The sequence below is a fragment of the Rutidosis leptorrhynchoides genome, chromosome 1 (genome assembly GCF_046630445.1).
Source record: "Rutidosis leptorrhynchoides isolate AG116_Rl617_1_P2 chromosome 1, CSIRO_AGI_Rlap_v1, whole genome shotgun sequence".
NCBI lineage: Eukaryota > Viridiplantae > Streptophyta > Magnoliopsida > Asterales > Asteraceae > Rutidosis > Rutidosis leptorrhynchoides.
In genome coordinates this window covers 80,228,324-80,250,891 of record NC_092333.1, presented here as the reverse complement: position 1 = coordinate 80,250,891, position 22,568 = coordinate 80,228,324, and the positions used below count along the sequence as shown (strand labels likewise).

The window sequence follows — 22,568 nt, the reverse complement described above, 5'->3', positions numbered from 1 at the left end:
GTAATGGCGCCAAATTTTCAATGCATGAACAACCGCCGCCAACTCAACATCATGAGTCGGATATCTCGTTTCGTGTTCCTTTAATTGTCGAGAGGCATATGCGATGACTTTACCTCTTTGCATTAGAACACACCCGATCCCATTTAAAGAAGCATCACAATAAACCGTCATGTCTTCTACCCCTTCCGGCAATACTAAAACCGGAGCTTGACACAACTTCTCTTTTAACAATTGAAAAGCAATTTCTTGCTCGTTCTCCCAATTAAACCTCGCGTTCTTTCTCGTCAACTTCGTCAATGGATAAGCAATTTTAGAAAAGTATTGGATAAACCGACGATAATAAACGGCCAACCCGAGAAAACTTCGGATTTCCGTAGGCGTAGTCGGTCGTCCCCAACTCTTCACCGTCTCAATCTTCCCCGGATCTACTTGAATACCGTCTTCGTTCACAATATGACCAAGGAATTGAACTTCCCTTAGCCAAAATTCACATTTGGAGAATTTAGCATACAACTTCTCCTTCCGCAACGTCTTCAACACACCCCGCAAATGATGTTCATGTTCCTTCATACTCTTTGAATAAACAAGTATGTCGTCAATGAACACAATTAACGACTTGTCCAACATAGGTTGGCACACTCAGTTCATAAGATCCATAAATGCTGCCGGTGCATTCGTAAGACCAAAAGGCATTACCACAAACTCAAAATGCCCATAACGCATTCGAAAAGCCGTTTTCTCAATATCTTCCTCACGGACCCGCATTTGGTGATAGCCGGACCGTAGGTCGATTTTAGAGAAATACGTTGCACCTTAGAGTTGATCAAACAAATCGTCAATCCGAGGCAATGGATAACGATTCTTTATCGTCACTTTTTTCAACTCCCGATAATCGATGCACATCCGCATACTACCATCCTTCTTCTTCACGAATAAAACCGGAGCGCCTCACGGTGAAGCACTCGGTCGAATAAAACCATTTTCAAGCAACTCTTGGGTTTGATTTAACAACTCTTGCATTTCCGTCGGTGCTAAATGATAAGGAGTTTTAGCAATGGGAGTAGCTCCCGGAACCAACTCAATGCGAAATTCAACTTGTCTTTCGGCCGGAACACCCGGTAATTCATCCGAAAAAACGTCTTCGAATTCACTAACCACTGAAATTTCACGAATGGGTGGTGGCTCTTCACGAGTATCAACAACATGGGCAAGAAAAGCCATACCACCACTAACAAGAAAACGACGTGCCCATGCAAAAGTGCATATCGGCACAAGTCTTCTTCGCTTATCGCCATGAGTAATTAATTCTCCCCCACTAGGGGTCTTCACACGAATAGATTTTTCATGGCATGCAATATCGGCTCTATAACGATCGAGCCAATCCATACCAACGACAATATCAAAATCACCCAAAGTCATCGGGATGAGATCAATTTTAAAGTTTTCGGCACCAAACACAACATCACAATTTTTACACACATCAACCACTAGCACCGTCTTGCCATCCGCTATTTCAACTTCTACCGGACGACTTAACTTAGTTAACGGTTTATTAAGTTTAGGCACAAACTTTGGTGACACAAACGACAAGTTAGCACCACTATCAAAAAGTATCCTTGCCGGATTAGAGTTAACCATGAAAGTACCTGAGACAACTTCATTGGATTGCTTGGCCTCGTCATTAGTCATCAAATAATTGCGACCCCTAGCCGTACCCGCCGCCTTCTCCAACCTTTTAACATGATCGGTGTTCAAATCGGGACACTCCGACTTTCGGTGCCCCTCTTTGTTGTAATTAAAACAAGTGAGCTTGTTTGTCGAAGTTGGCTTCGTACAATCTCGAGCCAAATTACCACGTACCCCGCAATTGTAGCAAGTAGGGATAAAGTTCCCAAAGCCACTCTTCTTCACACTATTCACACTTTCGGAACCCTTCTTATTTTTCTTGTTGGAAACGTTCGAATGACTTGAACCTTCAAACTTTCTCTTAGAAAAAGAGAAATCACTTTTCCTTGGAACCTCCGGCTCGAAACCCCGTGCCAACTCAAATAACTCTTCAAAAGACTTAGCCATTCCTCGACTAATCTTACCCTTCAACTCATCATTCATGGTACGGTAGAAATCCTTCATCAACTTGTGGTCTTCACCAACAAATTTCTGGACAAAAATGAGTCTTTGCCAAGAAGGTAGACTTGAGAGTAACCAAGTCCATTGAACCTTGTCGCAAATTGTGCAACTTGTCCCGGATTCTATCAAGGTCGGAAGAAGTTCGGTATTCTTTGAAAAATTCCTTCTTAAACTCCTCCCACGTCAAGCTCATGCATTGCTCTTCACCATATAATTGGATCTTATCATCCCACCACAACTTCGCCTCTTCTCGCAACATGCTAGACCCATACCTCGCCTTCTTCTCGGGAGGGCATTCCGCGGTATGAAAAGCTCCCTCGATATCGGAAATCCAACATGTGCTTTTTAACAGATCTCGTACCCCATTAAACATCGGGGGTTGAGCATCCTTGAAATTTTTGTAATGGAAGTCTCGCCTTCCATAACCACCATTACCATCACCCCCTTCACCACGAGGATGAATGTTTCTAGCTTCTAATGTCTCCTCGATCGCGACATTCATTCGCTCATTGATCATTTCGGTTACTTGCCCATCAACCGATTCTTGGAAAACCTTTCGGACATCATCAAGAAATTTCGTTTTTAGCCTTTTAAAGATGGCCTCAACCTTGGCCGTGAGTTCAACGTCCTCACTCGTGCCTCCTTCATTGGTATCATGTCCATTTCTCATATTCATTCTATAAAATGAAGTAAATTAAATAACGAACGAAAAGACATGACACAATATACATGAACACCTCACCGCCCCGTCTTGCTCAACAATCGTCGTACTTCGCTTGTTCGACATGATTTGAACCCGTAACAATGGTAGCTAATCATTGTTACGCGATTACGTCGCATTAACTTACTAGTACAACGTCTATCTCGCTTGATGATTGCAAAACACAACACAAAAAAATTATCGCATAGTTAGTTCACCTAAAACTAGGCACTAACCAATCCCCGGTCCGACCCGTCTCCTACAAGTCCTGCATAACGCGCATACACAATAAAGTCTAAGTCTAGGCACCTATCTCAAGTCGCCTAAATCCCTTAGACCATGCTCTGATACCACTTGTAACGACCCGACCTCGTTATATCAAAAACACACCTAAAAAAAAAAATTCTGGACAAGTACATCTGGACGGCGTCCAGTACTGAAGATTTGGACGGCGTCCAAACAATTGGGACGACGTCCCAATGAACTATCAGGTTCTGATCTCGGGTTCCAAATTACACGAGCGGAATTCCCGCTTCCTGGTACTCTTAAATGAAAACCTTTTCACAACGTGTTATAATAAGTAAAACTAAGAGATTTTCATCATCAAAACGAGTTTTACAACAACGGGCCCACAATGTCCCATTTTACGAAATTCGTTCAAAATACAAGTTTCGACCATCATAATTTAAATTCCAAACGACACCTAGAGCATGGTGTTTGGGGTTAAACTACCCAAATCTTGGCCGACTTCCAAAAGCTAACCCAAAAGCATCCCCTATCAAAATAAGCGGGTGACCACTAATCCAACCGAATACCTTTTCTTTTGTCCACGACGGAGCCTAAAAAGGTAAACAACAAGAGGGTAAGCTAAAGCTTAGTGAATGCAATAATTATACATATACATATATAACTTACTTACATGCAATCACTTACACCAAATCCGCATACATACTAGCAACATAATTAGCATACCTTTATAATGTATAACGCTAAAACCACGATAACAAAGCTAGTACAACAATAGCATATAACACAACAATACAACATGCTACAACACGAATACATAAACATTGATGTTCACAACATCCATTAGTACTCAAATCCCAAGGCTAGCCCAACGAATGGTATCGTCAACATCGAACTTAATTCCCATTCGTCCTAATAAATGTGGTATCGTCAACATCGAACTTAATCCCACATATGAGGTATCGTCAACATCGAACTTAAACCCTCATCAAATGTCACTACAATAGTGTATGGCTTCGTCGACACCGAACTTTAAATCCATACATGAGGTATCGTCAACGTCGAACTTTAACCCTCATCAACCAACAATATACTCTAGGATATGGTATCGTCAACATCGAACTTTAACCCATAACCTACAAGTAAATAAATCATATACATACATATATAATTATTCCACTCACCTTAACGTCTTCGGTGAGATGATCAAACTCGCAACCTTCAACGCGACGTACCTATATATACATAATGCATATAATCAATCACACAATCGAGTTGGTAGATCAACTCACTCACCATCCTTGTATCCTTTTGACTCATTATGCAATTTCGACCCATTTGCACTCTTAATAATCATATTACGTCAACATCGCCAAAACCCTAACACTAGCAAGTTTCGGGTCTTAAATTATTCATTAACACAAGGTTATCGCATTTTCATGCATATTTAGACAACTTAGGTCATCAAAGACCCATTTGACCCATTTCAAGGTTTACACACCCAACTGGTCACCAAATACCCAAATAACACCCACTTACTTCACATCAAGATGTGCTAGTAGTTAACTAACCAATTTAGAACATACAAACACCAATTTACAATTTGAAACCCTAGGTTAGTTACTATTGAGTCTTCATGACTCAATCTTACCCAAGAACACTCAAAATCATCAAATATGGGTTTTATGTTCATCTATAGCCCAAACCCAAACCCATAACAACTTAAATTGAGGAAATTAGGTTTAGGACTTATCACCACTATCACCACGTAGCTAGGAAGTAGATGAATAACTTTAAAACACGCACTTTGGCCCGAAACTAGCTTCTTCCTCTTTGGATTGAGCTTTCTCACACTAAAACCTTTCTCTCTCTCTAGAATTCAAGTGGATAGGAGGTGGTGGTTGAAAATGGAGTAATGACTCACTCCAATCTGATCTAGTGGCCTTAAATTCGTTCAACAAGTGAAAAGACCAAACTACCCCTTTGAATATTTAAAAGCAAAACAGCTTGTCTGCCAGCCCATTTGGACGGCGTCCAAATTACTGGACGGCGTCCAGTCCTTCACACTTGGACGACGTCCCACACATTTGGACGGCGTCCCAAACAACTGTGGAAAACTGGTTCTTACATATGCATATAAGATTTAGACTTGTAATGAAAGAATCAAAAAGATAGAAACAATAATAATTGATTATTAAGTTCAATTACGAGTGGAAATGAAATGATAAAGTTGGTATGATTGAAAATAGACAAACACATAAAGCCAACATTAATTTGATTGCATCTTGTGATGAATTCGACATGGGTACCAATTAAGTACACAAATTTAATAATAGGAAAAGGACAAAAGCAATAAGTTGATTGTTAAATTCAAATTCACGGATCCATATACTGTGGTTGATTGATAAAGGAAATAAAGTAACAACGGAATATAAACAATCTCGTGACACTTCTTTGTTTGGTGACTCAAAAGACAAAGAGATTGAATTATGAGTGGGTGCAGACATAAATTTTAATCATGAAGAAATTTAGAAAGTAGAAAAAGGACATCAAACAGATTTTGTAATTTTTCAGAGATTTAATCGATTCCTCAATGTATCACAATCAATCAGAGATTCGATCTAATAATAACTTTATAATATCGTTTATTATTTTATTTTCTAAATTCCAACAATTAATAATTTATTAATGTATTATTATATATAATTATTTATATCTAATTATTTATATATACATATCTATATACACATAAGTGTTAGTGAATCGTCGAGCACAGTCAAAGGGTAACTGATTACATGAATATAGTTTCAAAATTTGAGACTCAACATTACAGACTTTGCTTATCGTGTCTGAATTATATAAAGATTAAGTTTAAATTTGATCGGAAATTTCCGGGTTGTCACATTTTGTGTTCACATCTGCTGGGTGAAGAAAGCTTGTTCTAAATTGCGTTTTTAAAGTCATAATTATGCATCAATTACTTTTTCCCATAGTGCGGGACTGAGTATTGTTGTTGTTGTATACAGATTAATCGAATTTGTATTAATTTCATGGTAAGATGTTTACGTCTTATGTATATCTTGAAACATGAAATGTGATTGATGCTTTGTATTAACTATTTCAAATATTTGACTATTTACCTAAACTACATGAGTGGTTGAGTTGATTACTTGATTATAGATATAGTTTAGATCACTGTTTTCTAAATAAAACATGAGTTGATTACTTGATTATAGATATAGTTTAGATCACTGTTTTCTAAATAAAACACAAAACATCATAAACAATATATTACAGAGTAGTTTGTATAAGAGTTAAAACTACAAATAAGTCATATACTTTTACGTTTATCTCATTACAAGTTATATACCTCAAATAATCTCATTATAGGTTATAAACTTTCAAAAAATGTATTCATTAACAAAACGTGTTTGTTTTTGTTACCTTGTGATTTTTTTAGCAAAAATATTCTATTTTATAGAATTAAGCTGTAAGTAGGGATGACAAAATGACCTGTACCCGATGAGAAAACTCGAAACTCGTTATAATTGGGTCGGGTCTGACCCGAGTCCATTGGGTCATGGACTGGGTATGGGGATGGTTACAAAAAAAATTTCGGGTTCGAGTTCGGGTATGGTTTTGGATACAAACTCGTTTACCCGACCCGTATACCAGACCCGCATACCCGTATACCCGGCCCGAGGAATTTTAATAATAATTTTTATGTAAAAGTTTAGTATTAGTATTATATTGTTAATGTATGAAAGATTTCTCTTATTTTTTTTGAAAACGAGTATCATTTTATTCAATATAATCATATACAATAAGTTTTCGAGATATGATATTTTATATACTTTGTGTATTTGAGTATTTTCAAAACTTTTCAATCAACCTTTTGTATGTGATATTTTATAATACTTTAAACATGAAGTAGTAAGTTATTTTTCGATATTTTAATTTGGTAACTTATTGAAAAATAGATACAAAATGACTAATCGGGTACACCCGTTTACCCGTGGGAAAACTCGAAACCCGATAGTATGTAAGTAAATGGGGACCCGACGGATTTCGTGCCGGGTTTGGGGCGGGGTTTCTTAATCGGGTTCGGGTCCGGGATTAACTAAACCCGACCCAAACCCGACCCGATGCCATCCCTAGCTGTAAGCCATGATTATGTCCTTTGTGGTTTACTTTCTGATCATTCTCATAAAGGATGTTAAGACTGTGTTACCGAGTTATTATACAAAAGAAAATGAATGAGATGAAGATAAGTGAAAGTGAGGAAAATGAGATCCTTTCAAAATAGAAGGATATTTAGAAGGTAAAATTAGACCAAATTCTTCATCATCTTCTTTTCCTTTTTTCCCAAACAAAAACTTGGAAAACCATTTTATTTAAGTTTCCGTTCAATTACTTTCTTTTCTTCTCAAAATATAACTCGAGAGGAAGTAAGAACTTGGGTTTGATTTTGGTGATACTTGGTGTTAAAATGCTTGGGAACAAGTTCTTACAAAAAGAACTCTTCCTCTCGAGTTATATTTTGGGAAGAAAAAAAGTAATTGAATGGTAACTTAAATAAAATGGTTTTTCAAGTTTTTGTTTCGGGAAAAAGAAAAAGAAAATGATGAAAAATTTGATTAGGTTTGAGTTTTGGTGATACTTGCTCATGCGATCGCATGACTGGGTAACTCAGAACTCATGCGATCGCATGAGCGTATCTGACAGGCCATCATCGTACAACAATTAATACGATTAGGTGGTGTTAAAATGTTTGAGAATTTTCAAAGGAGACCCGGTTCAATCCACATTGATTATGCTTTGATGTCTTGCTCCTCAAGAAAAATCTTTCCAAAGATAATTTAGTATTTATGTTGAATCGGATCTCCATCAAATTTAGAGAAATCAAATCTCAATGAAGTTGTAATGTGCATTTTAATTTCGACATTTAATTTAATTTTGGAGAATAAAAGAAGGTGTAATAATAGACCGATTTCGGCGGAATTTAGGGTTACAGTTTCAAAATCTCGATGATCGTGCTTGTATATATCTAGACATATCCGGTGCGTACAGAACCCGCGAATTGATAGTTTAAGAGGGATTTCATTATTTTTATCTTGGCACACGGTTTTCAAAACCCTAATTTCATCCACAGTTTTCTACTTTGCACAAAACCCCCCTTTCTCCTATTTCCATTAAAAAATTGTAAAAAAAAACCCTTTCTTCTATTTCTATTAAAAATCATATCTTTTTAGTTATGGAAGCAACTGACGGCAATCATATTGTTGCAAAGGAAGAAGATGAAATTGGTGGTGAAATTGCCGATAAGAAGATGAACGTTGATGTAAAAAATGAAGAAGCTTTAGATCTGAATGATACAGAAGTGATTGAGAAGCAAAACAGGGGTAGGAAGAAAAAGTTTGTTATTGATGAAGAAGATGATGATGATGATCAAGGGTTTGGTAAAAGGTCTCAAAGAAGCACGAGAAAAATCAATGTTAGCTATAAAATTGATCCTTTTGAAGAAATTGGTAATAGTTTAAGGAAAGGGCCCAAGGTTAATAAACAACAGAGCAACAAAAGAAAGAAGAAAGATGAAGGAGATGAAGTTAAGACTCGCAGACCTGTGGTTGTTGATGAAAATGTAATATTCTTTTTCCCTTGCTTATTTTACATTTATGCATACAAGTTAAACATGTTAACAAATAAGGTTTTTATACAGGTAGAACTTTTATCCTATATGTTTACTGTATATAACTTAGAGATTGTAACAAACCGTCTCACATGGATTAATGCATATAAATATAAATATGGTCTAATGTCTAGTGGAGTACTACTTATTTTTATTCCTAAAAACATATTATAACTCTTATTTGGGTAACCTTGTGTTGTAGCTCATGTAATAGTGGTCTACCTCTTTTAGCGAGAGGTCAGGAGTCTGACTCTCGTGGGGTGCAACAATTGTCTCGTGGGGTGCAACAATTGCATACAAGGTTGTCCTTTAACCCTTGAATTCCACCCAAGGGTGCCTTCCGCACATCGTGTTGCGGGGGCAGTGGGGACGGGGTTTTACCACCGACGCCCTCGGATTGGGCCGGGTTTCCTCCTGGGCAGCAGTTGGGGGCGGGTTATGCAATTGTGGGAGATGAACGCGTGGGTGGTTTAATCCTCTTAGGTGATCCCATACTGCTTTAAAAAAAACTCCGACTTTGTGTGCTATTGGTTGCCTTTTAGTTGAATGCTTCAACACTAAATGTTTAATCAATGAGCATTCAATGCGTTTGTATGTGACATCTGAACAACAAATAATGTTGAAACATTCAGCAAACCCTATGCTAAACCATATAGGGTTGAAATACTCTTTTAACCATTCAACACTTCAATTTTCTTTAATTTCATTTTAAAATTATATCCAGAACACTTATCAAACAATAATATTCTTTATGTATTCATTGATTTTACATCTTTCATAGAGTTCATCCGGAATAATTATCAAACAGGTTATTGTCATTTCAAACCAAGTTTATTCAGAACCTTTGAGTCATTTAGAACCATTCAACGCATAAAATCTACCCTTGCTGTTTAATGAATCAATTCAAAATATTGTGAAATGAAGTTACAAATTTACCGATGTTTTCTCGCAATCTCTCAAGGATATTGTGTCATACTTATGTATATATTTATATATTATATACAACTTGATAGTAACATTATTTGTCATCCATCTGCTGACAGGGAAAACCGTTGACGTGTCATCAGTGTAAAAGGAACGACAAGGGTCGCGTCGTAATTTGCGGGAATTGTAAGACGAAGCGTTACTGCGTGATGTGTATGCCGACATGGTATATACTTCTTCCCCATGTCACTCTAATGCTTGTTACAGTTATTATGATAATATGCCGATTTCAATCACATTTTACCTTTTAACTAGTCAACTATGCTGTCGAACTATTGACATAGCTAAAAGATGTTTAAAGTACTTTGTATTTAAACAATGTTAATTCTTATTCTTATGTTTGTTTGTAGGTACCCGAACATGACAGAGGAGATGTTTGCTGAGCGTTGCCCTGTTTGTCTTGACAATTGCAACTGCAAATCTTGCCTACGCGATGTACATCCAAAAGTTGGTCCCTACACCAGGGTTTTATTTGTACACAGCATACTTCTGTTTAGTTCCTATCCAAGTTAGAATTGCGTTACCAATTATGTTCTTTCTTTATTAGGTAAAAGGGAAGATTGATTTTAAACCAAGTATTGATGAGAAAGTTCAATATTCTCTATATATCTTACATGTCCTTCTTCCATTCTTGGAGCGTCTCAACAAGGAGAACAAGAAGGAAAAACTGATAGAGTCTAAAATTCAAGGTACTTTTCATTGATAATTTTAGCTGCTATTATAATTTTTTTACTACCATATAAAACAGATAAAAACAATTATAATGATGTCACTTAGAAATGATGTTTCCCCTACTTGTTTTTTGTAAAAGATTTGTTATTGTTGATAACAACACTCTTTCTTGTTAAGTCTTACTCCTTAATTAGTTTAGTTGGCTTTGTTATGAGTTAGGACAATAATCCATTGGTTCTGCATTTAGAAGAGTTGGTTGAGAGAAGAAATAGTAATTGCATAATTCATGTTTTTTTTTTTTCTTAATTTTTTTTTTTTTAAATTGGACAGGATGCCATGTATCTGAGGTAAAGTTGAAGAAGGCAGGATGTAGCTCGGAGGAGCGCGTCTACTGGTACGCGATTTTAAATATATTACATATATTTATGGAGTTCGTTTCTAATTATGGTGTCATGTGATGTATGCAGCGACTGTTGCAAAACTTCAATTTTTGACTTGCATAGAAGCTGCCCCAGTTGCAATTATGATCTTTGCCTTCAATGTTGCCGGGAATTGCGTGACGGAAACCCTAAGGGAAACAAAGAAGAAGTTAACTTTGAATTTATAGATCCAGGTGCTGATTATTTACATGGTGGGGATGATACATCGATTGTAGCACCAAAAGAGAATATTATTAGTGAATATTTGGATGGTGAGGATTATAAACCTGTTGAAAAACATGATACAGAGGGTTTAGTACCAAAAGATAAGATTATTAGCGAATTATTGGATAGTGGGAATGATAAACCTGTTGAAAAACATGATACAGAGGGTTTAGTACCAAAAGATAAGATTAGTCATGATTGGAAGTGTTTGGATGATGGCAGAATTTCTTGTCCTCCCGAAAGTATGGGTGGTTGTGGACGTGGGATATTAGAGTTGATGTACGTTGAGAGACAAGACCGTGTTTCAACATTGTTGAATAATGCAAAAGATGTCTTAGAGACGCATAAATCAGTGGATGATATACACGAGATACCTAAGGAATGGTGCACTTGTTCAAATTCTGTTACTGAAAATGATGGTGATAAGCAGTTACGTAAGGCTGCATTTCGTGTGGATTCGGATGACAACTACTTGTATTGTCCAAGGGCTATTGACATTCAATCTGGGGATCTAAAACATTTTCAGTGGCATTGGTCGAAAGGTCAGCCTGTAATAGTCAGTAATGTTCTTGAGACCACACTTGGGTTGAGTTGGGAGCCAATGGTTATGTGGCGTGCTTTTCGCGAGGTTGCAAATTCTAAACACTACACACTTTTGGATGTCTCTGCTCTTAATTGTTTGAATTGGTGTGAGGTTAGTTTCTTGATTTATTTCATGTTTATTTATTGGATGGCGAATACTAATGTCTATCTATCTATCTAATTAGTTTGTCTTTCTGACCATGCGTTTGTGTTTCAGAGTTGGTATAACTATGTAATCCTTGACCCATCACCCATCTAATATTTGCTTTTTTAGGGCTTAAATCCTTTTGAAAAGGGTTCATGGGTGATGAAATGAATAACATTCTTTACAAATGTCTTCCTTTTCTACATTCACTATCTCTGAATATGTTCGATTGAAAGAATTCGTGAAGCTCACTGCACTAAGTGCAACTTTTAACGAAATAGGCAAGTTTAATACATGCCTTTTATCATCGGCATCTAACGGGTCATTGATTATGGTGCTTAAGATCATATGATAGTTAATCATCTTCTTTCTTTTATTATATTTCACAACTATCTCATGTCAGAATTGCAAATGGCACTACCTCTCAATCGTAGGTCCTGGCCTAGGACCATTAATCTTGGGCCGCGTATATCATTATCATGTATTTTGAGTCTATCTAACTCTTCATTCAATCCGTGATTTGTAATTGGAATTGTGATGCCTTATTCCTTTTAGATTCTTGTGTTTTATCAGTCGAGAAAGCAGATTATTGGTCGAGAAAGCAGATTATTGGTAGACGAGCCTTAGACACTCGAACCTGAAACAAAAATCTTATATTTGTTGGCATTTTCTTCAAAATCTTAATATCTGATTGAGCCTAGGATTTTTGTTAGAATTTGTTTGTCCGAGACACTCACTCTCACCAACTTAGATACCAAGTCTATTAAGTGTGTCTTTTCTTAGATACTCCTGTCTTCAGAAAGCTAGATGTTTTTTTTTCTACTCTTTATACTCTTCAACGTTATGTTCTTTCTCTTCTCGAGATGTCACATTTAAGCAAGAATTGCATTTTTTTCGGTGTCAACCTCTAGTAATCTTAAAGAGGATGATAATTTATTAGCATGTGTCATACATGTACCTACTCCGACACTACTAACCTAACAACCTAATCGGATCGTTGTTGGCCACCCTGTTCTACATCAGATCCTGATCCCACTCCTGTACCACTATCTTTATCACTATACCATCGCGGTGGCTCAACCAGTGATGCTTCTAGTGATAGTCGTGACACCCCTATTCGTATATACCCTATTGCTTTCTTTGTCTGTTATGTAATCTTTTTCTTCTCCCTCATTTGTTGCTACCTTAATTCTATAGATATTTCGAAAACAGTTGGCAAAGTTTTGGCTCATTCAGGATGGCATGCCGTTATGATCGAGGAGATAATGTTGTTGATCATAATGACACGGGCATTAGTAGAATTGACTGTTTTCAAATAGTGGGTCTACACGCTAAAAGATAATCCCGATAGTTCTTCGACGCGATTGAAAGCTCGGTTAGTTGCCAAAGGTTATGCTCAATATGTGGTGGATAAATTTGAGACCTTTTCTTCCGTTGCTAAACTTACATCCAATTGATTATATGTTATCTTAGCAACTACGTATTAGACCAAATTTAACCCGACGCCACCACAAAAGAGCCTGTGATCCGGAAAAATTGACGTCGTTTGATGTCGGCGGGGCGTTAGTCTGGTAAGTGACGGAAAAAACGTGTCACAGGTCTTGTGTCTTGTTGTGATTTGTGATTGGTTCGATTTTTTTGACTTTTTTCAACCGGTAATATCATCGTTTGCTTAAAAAATGAATTTTTTACCTATAAATACCAAGCTATCTAAATACATTTTCCAATCAATCAAAACACATACATCCTTCATCCTATCCAACTTTATAAAAAATTGAATCTTATGATATTATTTTTCAATCCGACAACGAAGTTATTATTGATTTTGTTCAAGAATACTTGATTGACGGACCTAAGCCTGAGCATATCCCAAGGTCGACCTTGAATATACATTTTGCGGGAGCGCGAGGTTGCCGAGCAATGTTTATGGTACGATTATTTTTCTAAGACGCCAAAATATACGCCTTACAATTAAAAGACGTTTTTGTTTGTATGCAGTGTCATTTTTTCATCCGAATTAGGTATATTGAATTTCTCTAGTATTGATATTTTCGAGTATTTTAGATATTTTACAGATACTATTGGTAGACAAACTTTTACTACTTTACAAAAGTGTACTTCGGCTTTACCCTAGTTGGCGTATGGAACAGCCGCAAATATGTTCGATGAATACTTACAATGAGTGATCATCATCAATACTATGTCTAGACCACTTATGTAAGTGTACAATCACTTTATATCACACCGAGCACTTGAGAGCTCCCAATGCACATGATATTGCACGATTATATAGTGCACACTAAGAGAAACTCGGTTTCAATGGTATGATTGGGATTATTGATTGTATGCATTTGGAGTGGAAGAATTGTTCTGTCGCATTGAAGTGTCAATACACAAGGGGTTGATCACAAGAAACTAATGGTTATGCTGTAAGCCTGTAAGCAGTTGCTTCATTTGATTTGTGGATTTGGCTTGCATTTTTTGGGACGACGGGTTCTAATAATAATATACTCCCTCCGTCCCAATTAGATAGTCCATGTTTCCTTTTTTGTTTGTCCCAAATTAATAGACCATTTCCATAAATAGATAAGAATAATTGATTTAAGTACCATTATACCCTTACTTTCTTAAGTAAAACAAAAAATGTAGGTAAAAAGTAAAGGGTAAAACTGGAAAGTAGACAAGAAAGTACATGTGTCAGTCACTTTTTCTAAAACTTTGTGTTTTTTGTCTGTGGACTATTAAATTGGGACGGAAGGGAGTACTAACATTTTGAATCAATTTTCTCTATTTGATAAGCTGAAGAAAGGTACTATTACATGGTACACACGAAGAGAAACATGGTTTCAATGGTATAATCGAGAGTATTGATTGTATGCATTGGGAATGTAAGAATTGTTCCGTCGCATTAAAAGGTCAATACATAAAGGGTGATCACAAGAAGCCTACGGTTATGCTTAAAGCAATTGCTTCATATGATTTGTGGATTTGGCATGCATTTTTTGAATGACGGGTTCTAATAATAATATAAACGTTTTGTGTCAATCCTTTATATTTGACAAGCAAAAGAAAGGTACGCTCCACCCCCACACCATTTGAGTTAAATAGACATCAGTATAGTAAAGATTATTACCTTGTCAACGGTATATATCCAGATTGGGTGACTCATGACAAAGGGTGGTCGTGTCCCACAAATGAGCCAATTGCTAAGTTCACTAGATTTCAGGCTAGTGCCAGAAAGGATGTAGAGAGGCCATTTAGGGTTCTTTAAGGTGGGTTTCATATTTTATGGACACCTTTACATATTATGAGTTTGAACAAGATGCGAAAAGTAAAGAATTGTTGTGTCATATTACATAATATGATATGATGATTTAAGAAGATAACGGATTTGCAATTAGTCAGTTTGAGTTTGAAATGGATATGATTACCGAGAATGCGGAGAACCAACCTAAACGTATAAGGAATAGATGACGAGATCAAGAAATGGTAACTAAAGAAATAAGAGACAAGAGGCTTCACGACCAACTACAAGATGATCTAGTCAAGCACATTTGACACTTCCACATAATTTCCGCACATTGCATTAGTTGTTTTATGTAATCTCGAGTTTTAAGAATTCTAGTTTATGTTATTTTTCTATTTTTTATGTAATGCTAGAATTTTAATGAATTTTTAGGTTATGTCATTTTTCTATTTAATATGTATTCTATGTAATTATACTAACAATTTTATTATATATGTTTCATATTTATTGTATTAATTTAAAAATAATTTAAAAAAAGGTGGGTCATACTAGATTTGACCCTCATGTATGACAACAACAAAAAAACCCAATATTACATGAGTGGTGTATGGGGGAGGTGGGGTGTAGACAATCCTTCCCCTATCCGAGAATAAAAATAAGTCATTTCTTCACCCAGAGTGAAAAACACTCTCAAAAGTAGAGAAAATCATCCCTCTCTATTTGACGGATAAAGAGATTGCTTCCGAGTCGACCTCCGGCCAATAAGTTGAAAATTTAAAAAAAGAAGGTAAAATTAAAAATAAAATTGAGACGCTATGAAAATGGTAGAATCAAATTTCCATGGGTTTTAAATCCTGCATGAAATTCAATTTAGGCTCCAAACGGCAGTCATGACGCCAATAAATCGACGTTTGCTGTTAACTCAAAAATAGAGCCGTGACCCTCATATATGACATTTAAGTTAGATAGTTTCATCCATGACACTCCCACGTCACATTCAGAAAGTCACTTTATTGCGAAAAAAGTGGGATATCCGCCTCCACGTCACATTCAGGATTAATGGTGGTAGTTTGAGGGGCTCTTCATTAACTTGATGTCAAGAATCCCTTTTTTACATGGTGATTTGTACGGGTCTTTATGAAGCAACCTTGTGGTTTTGTTGCTCCTCGTTAAAGTATGTAAATTACGAAAAGCAATTTATTGCTTGAAGCATTTCCCTTGTGCATGATTTGGGAAGTACATTGGTATGTAAATTTACGAAAAGTAATATATGGCTTTAATCAATCCCCTTGTGCTTGGTTTGGGAAGTACATTGTTGCGGTAAGGGACTTTGGCCTAAGAACAAATGCATATAACCACTCTTTATTCTTCACTTCATCAACCTCTATGTGCTACCTACTCGTTGTTTATGTGGATGATAACGATATAGAAGGAATTGATAGGTTAAAAGCACTCTATATTAAAGCATTTCCCTTGTGCATGATTTGGGAAGTACATTGGTATGCAGATTACGAAAAGCAATATATGGCTTGAATTAATCCCCTTAAGCTTGGTTTGGGAAGTACATTGATGCGGTAAGGGACTTTGGCCTAAGAAGAAGTGCATATATGTGCATTCTACTCGTCGTTTATGTGGATGATAACGACATAGAAGGAATTGACAGGTTGAAAGCACTCGTTATCAAACAAAGTATTTTAGGTCCTTTGAAACTATTGTCCGGATGTTCTCGGTGACTATGTTTTGATCGACACAAAAACATATAAAGCACCATGTTGATACCATGTATAAAGTTAAGTGCATATGATTGATTTACTTGAGAACCCATCAAAGTATACAAGAATATTTGGCAAGTTGAATTATTGTTATCCACAAGAACCTCACATTGAAATTTTGTATGTCACATTGTAAAATACTTGAAAAATACATTAGGACGTGGTATCATATACTAGAATCATCACACCATTTAGGTTTCACCGATGCTAACTATAATGGTGATCCTCTAAACGATCTACAATGTCTTTGGCGGATGAAACCTTCTCTTTTGAAAAAGTAAAAAACAAAATGTGATATCTCACTCAAGTGTGATATGAGTATAAATCCATGAACCTTGGTTGGAGAACTCGGAACTCGGGGAGAAGTCGGTCAGAAATTTTTGGGGAGTTCTCGGCAACTCAAAGAGAACTCGGATGTTGACTTAAGTTGACTTTTTAGTTTTTTTTAATATAAATATATATGTTCTAATATAAATTCTAATAGACTTCGACCAATTTGCCGAGTTTTTGACTTATAGTTTCTGAGTTTTTGACCGAGTTGTCGAGTTGTGTCATTTAACTCGCAAGAAGTTAGAAGAAGAGACGATCAAAACGCCACATGTTAATTGTAATATCTTTACTAAAGCATTACCTTGAAATTGTATCAAGCGGTTTTGTGAGAAGTTGGATATGATTAATATCTATGCTCCATTTTGAAGGAGTGTTAGAAACTGCTTATTGAGTCGACAGCAAGCGTCGATTTATTGGCGACTTGACTGACTGTTAGAGCCTAAAGTAATATTTAGGTAGGATTAAAACCCATGGAAATTTGATTTTACCATTTTCATGGCGTCTCAATTTTATTTTTTTCAATTTTTTTTTCTTACTTATTGGCCGGAGGTCCCCTCGGAAGCAATCTCTCTATCCGTCGAATAGAGAGAGGGATGAGTTTCTCTACTTTTGAGAGTGTTTTTCACTCTGGGTGGAGAAATGACTTGTCTTTATTCTCGGATAAGGGAAGGATTGTCTACATCTCACTTCCCCCACACACCTATGTGGTATTGGGTTTTGTTTGTTTTTGTTAGAAACTGCTTAGAATACATTTTTGTATATTAAATAAGTAATGCAGTTAATGCTAGATTAGCCTCCTGACCTTTCGTGTGTCCTTGTATCTATATATTCCCCTCAGTACAACTGATAATATATGGCTTTTTGAATAGAAGAAACAATTTATTATCTCTGATTTTTTCTTCAACTTGCAGGTTGATATTAACGTTCATAAATTTTTTACAAGTTATACGGATGGGCTATATGATCCCGAGGGTTGGCCTCAGATCCTTAAGTTAAAAGACTGGCCTCCATCAAATTTGTTTGAAGAACGTTTACCCCGTCATGGTGTTGAGTTTATTACTTCTTTACCCTTCAAAGAATATACACATCCTCGTGATGGCTATCTTAATCTAGTTACAAAGTTGCCTGCAAAATGCTGCAAGCCGGACATGGGTCCCAAAACGTATATAGCTTATGGTGTTGCTCAAGAATTAGGGCGTGGTGACTCTGTAACCAAACTTCACTGTGATATGTCTGATGCGGTATGCTTTTTATTTATTATTTTGAATTTTTTTTATATTAGGCTGAAACAATGATCATTGGTCCCAAAATGTATCTTTTCAGTTATCCTTTGGCTTCTTAATTTCTGTTCAAAGTAGGATGATAAAAAACTTGACATGCTATCAGTTTCAGCATTTTTTTAAAACATAACAAAACCTGATAAGTATGGATTATATGGTCAACTCATGAAAGGTCATGAAAGGTCATGTGAGGCAGTTACTGTAGTGTTAGCTGGACCAATCACAAAAGATGAAACCGCAAGCTTGAAAAGTAATTTGAAATGATTTACATAGGTTGCAATAATCGCTACTCGGGGAGTACTCAGTCGGGATTTTTTAGGGAGTACTCAGAAACTCGCGGAGTTCTCGGACGTTGACCAAGTTTGACTTTGACTGATTTTTCGATTATTCCCGAGTTTGACCGAGTTAGACCGAGTAATCCCGAGTTTTGACTGAGTAATCATGAGGCATTTATTTTGCCATGTAATCATCGAGTACTCGAGTTCTGCAAAATTGATTATGATTCTTAAGAAGTCTCAGAACCCTGTTTTTGTGTTGATATATATATCTTACATTTTATTTTCCCACCATAATATAATTGTCATGTAACAACCTCTCTCGTGGTCAAATATGTTAAAGAAATGTGCTACTATTTATGTTCTGGATTTGCTCTATTTTAGTCTTAACATATGCACAATCACTAATATATATATTTTTTTTTATGACCTGAAGGTTAATGTGTTGACTCACACTTCAACCTGGACCCTTAGCTCCGCTAATCTTCATCGCATAAAGAGATTAAAAAAGAAGCACGAGGCTCAGGAACAGAGGGAGCTCCTTGGACCCATTATTGATAACACCACAGATGTTACTGCTCATGAAGTTGATAATAATATGTCTCATACTGAGAAACAGGATAGTTCACATAATGAAGAAGAAGATAATAGCAATGAACACACAGAAGATATCGAAGTCGATAATGGAAATAGTACTTGTGTCGATGGGTTAAATATGGAAGATGGTGGCGCTTTGTGGGACATATTTAGGAGAGAAGATACTCCGAAATTGGAAGAATATCTTAAAAAACATTTCAGAGAGTTCAGACATACTTTTTGTCGTCCACTCGAGCAGGTGATCCTTATTAATTTTAATAAATTGTTTATTGATTATCCATGATGTCATGAGTTATAAACTACTAGTCTTACGTACTTAGGTAGACGAATTAGATTATGAGAGAAACATATTAGGAAATGAAGAAAGTCATGTGATCGGTGCATATCTATTTCCATGTCATTTTGTAAATTTTCTTATGTAAAGAATTATGTAACTCTTAACATTTTTTCCCAATAAGTACTGCATGCCGTATCAGACTTTTTGCATACCCTGGTTAGTAATTAAATGCAACAAACGTGAACCGCTTTATAATTAATGGTGAACCAAGTTATCTAACAGAATTAATCGTAGTATACCATTGCAATCCTATTGTTCTCTAAACTGTTGTGCCCTATTTTGTTGTTGTAGGTTATCGACCCAATACATGATCAAACATTTTACTTAACCGTGGAGCATAAAAGAAGGCTTAAAGAAGAGTTTGGTGAGTATTATGCAATTTCAAGACGTGCATCAACTTTTATTGATATATATAATGATATAATGATGACTGAATGTATATGTTTTTATTTATTTAATTATTATAAGGAATTGAACCATGGACTTTTGTCCAAAAACTTGGAGATGCTGTCTTTATACCTGTTGGTTGCCCTCATCAAGTTAGAAACCTTAAGGTACACACCAACTTATTATTTGTTTAGGATTTGTTTGCACTACTTTTATATAAACCAATATTTAATTTAATGCTGTGTGGATCATCTGGTGTGTTAAATTAATATTTAATTATTATGTCTTCTGCTCTGTGTATTGAACACTTTTGTATACTGTGCTAATATTATTCATGCTATTGACAATCTGTTTTCTGCAGTCATGTATAAAAGTTGCGTTGGACTTTGTTTCTCCTGAAAATGTTGGCGAATGTATCCGGTTAACAGAGGATTTTCGTTTTCTACCTCAGAATCATAGGGCAAAAGAAGATAAGTTGGAGGTAAACGTTATTGCTCTACATATTGAAATGTTATGTGTCTAATTTAACATTCAGTTGTTTAAGTCACAATGACTAGTATTACAAATCGCACTGAATGCAGAAGACCATTTTGTCAGATATAAAATTATGATTACCAGTTACAAATTTGGTCATTTTTTCAGCTGTATTTGGACCAATGTCTTCTTGTCCAAGTTATAGCATATATTAAATATATATCAAGAGCTATGTAAAGGCTAGTTGGGTATTTCTATTTTTTTTGTGGTAAATTATAATGATACAATTGCGTTCCGATCCTATTTGCAGGTGAAGAAAATAGCACTTCATGCAGTGGATGCAGCTATAAAGGACTTGAAAAATCCTTATCGAACTGAGTAAGCTTATGGCTTTTATAATTCACTTTATTTGCTGGTGTAGGTAGTTTTTAATATGTAATTTTATAATTGAAGACTGCCAGGTTTTTTTTTTTCCCCTGATTTGATATCGTTCAGTTGGTTTCAACTTAATGAAAACCTCCACACATAGATTTAGTTTGTTTCTTTTACCGATTGGTTGTTTCGTACTGTCAGAGGGAATGCACAATTCTTGAACGCTTGATAGATTATAAGGGCTGATATGGTATGGTTTAGTAGTTAGTTTTCGGTGGTTGTGTTTTAATAACAGATGCTTTGTGGATATCTTATTGCAGAAAGGACGAGGAGAATAAACCTGGTCAGCAGAAAAAACGTGGTAGGAAACTGAAGGCTTGATTCTTTGTAATGGGGATGCAAATCCTATCTAGGCTTTATAGCATGTTAACGAGTTTTAGTTGTGTTATTGAGAATCATTGAATTTATTTTATTTTATTTAGATACCCATTTTAGAAGGTAAACTGTGCATTGCAGATGTATCATACAATCACTTAAAATTAAAATGCTGTAATTATACCTTTTCTATTAAAGCAAAATAAAAGGCCCGCTAGAAATACTACTGTGTAAGATGCAGCTAATTCAGTCGGTTGCATGTGTGTACGTTTGCATAGATATGTTGATATTGCTTAATCTTTTAAAACCTACTAAAAAGAATTATGGACAACAAGTCGTTTTGACTTGCTATATGTCGGATCTTGTCGGCTTACAAGATATTGACGTGACCTAACAAGTTGTAAGAGAGGGAATATGATCAAGCATAGAATAAATGTGTTAGGTTCGGTCCATGCTTGACGACATCAATGAAGGGGGATTTAAGGGTCAATTGAGTTTAACTCTCCGGTCTGGAGTATCGTGAATAACCCCTTACGAGATGAGGATCTCAGCAGGGGTGGTTAAACATAGACCCACCATCGACGGGTTGCCCGGTTGGTGATGGCTCACGCTAGGTTAAAGGGTTTATGTTCATAGAACGTTACCTGTGGATCAAGAGTGTCTAGTGAGGTGCTGTAAGTCCGATAGCACGGGTAGAATGACGCTCTATAGATAGCGCAGTTGGTCCATACCTTAATACTAAAAATAGTATAGGTGTGAATTCCAATGGATCATGTCCCGTGTCTCGTGATTCGAGTCAGTTATTTATAGCCATAGCACCGTTTATCTATTGGTCCCACGTGTTCCTTATTACTTTCTTGTCTGTACCGCCTAAATGCTTAGAGGAGGGGACCAGGAAACGGTACTTGTTACTTTTATGCCGGTTGTCTGTACTTTCCACCTTTTTGCAGGGATCGTGGTTTGTACAGGACACGATGACTCAATTCAGTGCGCTCTGGTCGTACCTAGCGCACGTTTACTTGCGCCCGGCGTGCCTTAGCGCTAGGGCTTTGCACGCATGGTGCAAGTGTGATGCGCTACACGAGCTAATCGGGTATGCGTATCATTAGAATATAACTTGATATAGTTTGTACTGTTTGAAATTTGAGTATTTGAAAACGTGAAGTTATATTATTCACATAAGACCAAGCTTATTGTTGTGGTGTTGTGGGAAGAATTTTTGCTGATGTCGTATGGTTGTTGGACGGAGGGGCGTTATGGTAAATGTATTGTTGTGGTGTTGTATTGTTGTGGGGCGCATATGTGGCATGTATTTTTCATTTTTTTTATATTT

General features: G+C 36.3%; 1 protein-coding gene across 2 annotated transcripts; it reads left to right on the top strand.

Moving 5' to 3' along the window:
* The first annotated feature begins 7,979 nt into the window (after positions 1-7,979).
* Positions 7,980-21,443, top strand: LOC139886475 (lysine-specific demethylase JMJ29-like). 2 transcript variants are annotated; one of them, XM_071870305.1, is made up of 13 exons: positions 7,980-8,714; positions 9,806-9,912; positions 10,097-10,193; positions 10,294-10,435; positions 10,749-10,812; positions 10,886-11,756; positions 18,050-18,379; positions 19,130-19,528; positions 19,919-19,991; positions 20,096-20,181; positions 20,376-20,495; positions 20,799-20,866; positions 21,181-21,443. In XM_071870305.1, the coding sequence occupies exons 1-13, from the start codon at positions 8,328-8,330 to the stop codon at positions 21,239-21,241; spliced, it is 2,805 nt and encodes a 934-aa protein (XP_071726406.1). In that variant the 5' UTR covers positions 7,980-8,327; the 3' UTR covers positions 21,242-21,443. The 2 variants fall into 2 exon arrangements, with proteins under 2 accessions (XP_071726406.1, XP_071726407.1); XM_071870306.1 differs by having other exon boundaries at positions 20,376-20,501; positions 20,805-20,866.
* Positions 21,444-22,568: the final 1,125 nt, after the last annotated feature.

Excerpts from the sequence above, each read along its gene's own strand:
- LOC139886475 (XM_071870305.1), top strand. The coding sequence starts at position 8,328 with ATGGAAGCAACTGACGGCAATCATATTGTTGCAAAGGAAGAAGATGAA. Across the intron at positions 19,992-20,095 it reads AAGGCTTAAAGAAGAGTTTG|GAATTGAACCATGGACTTTT; the intron begins GTGAGTATTATG and ends AATTATTATAAG. Across the intron at positions 20,867-21,180 it reads AAAAATCCTTATCGAACTGA|AAAGGACGAGGAGAATAAAC; the intron begins GTAAGCTTATGG and ends ATCTTATTGCAG.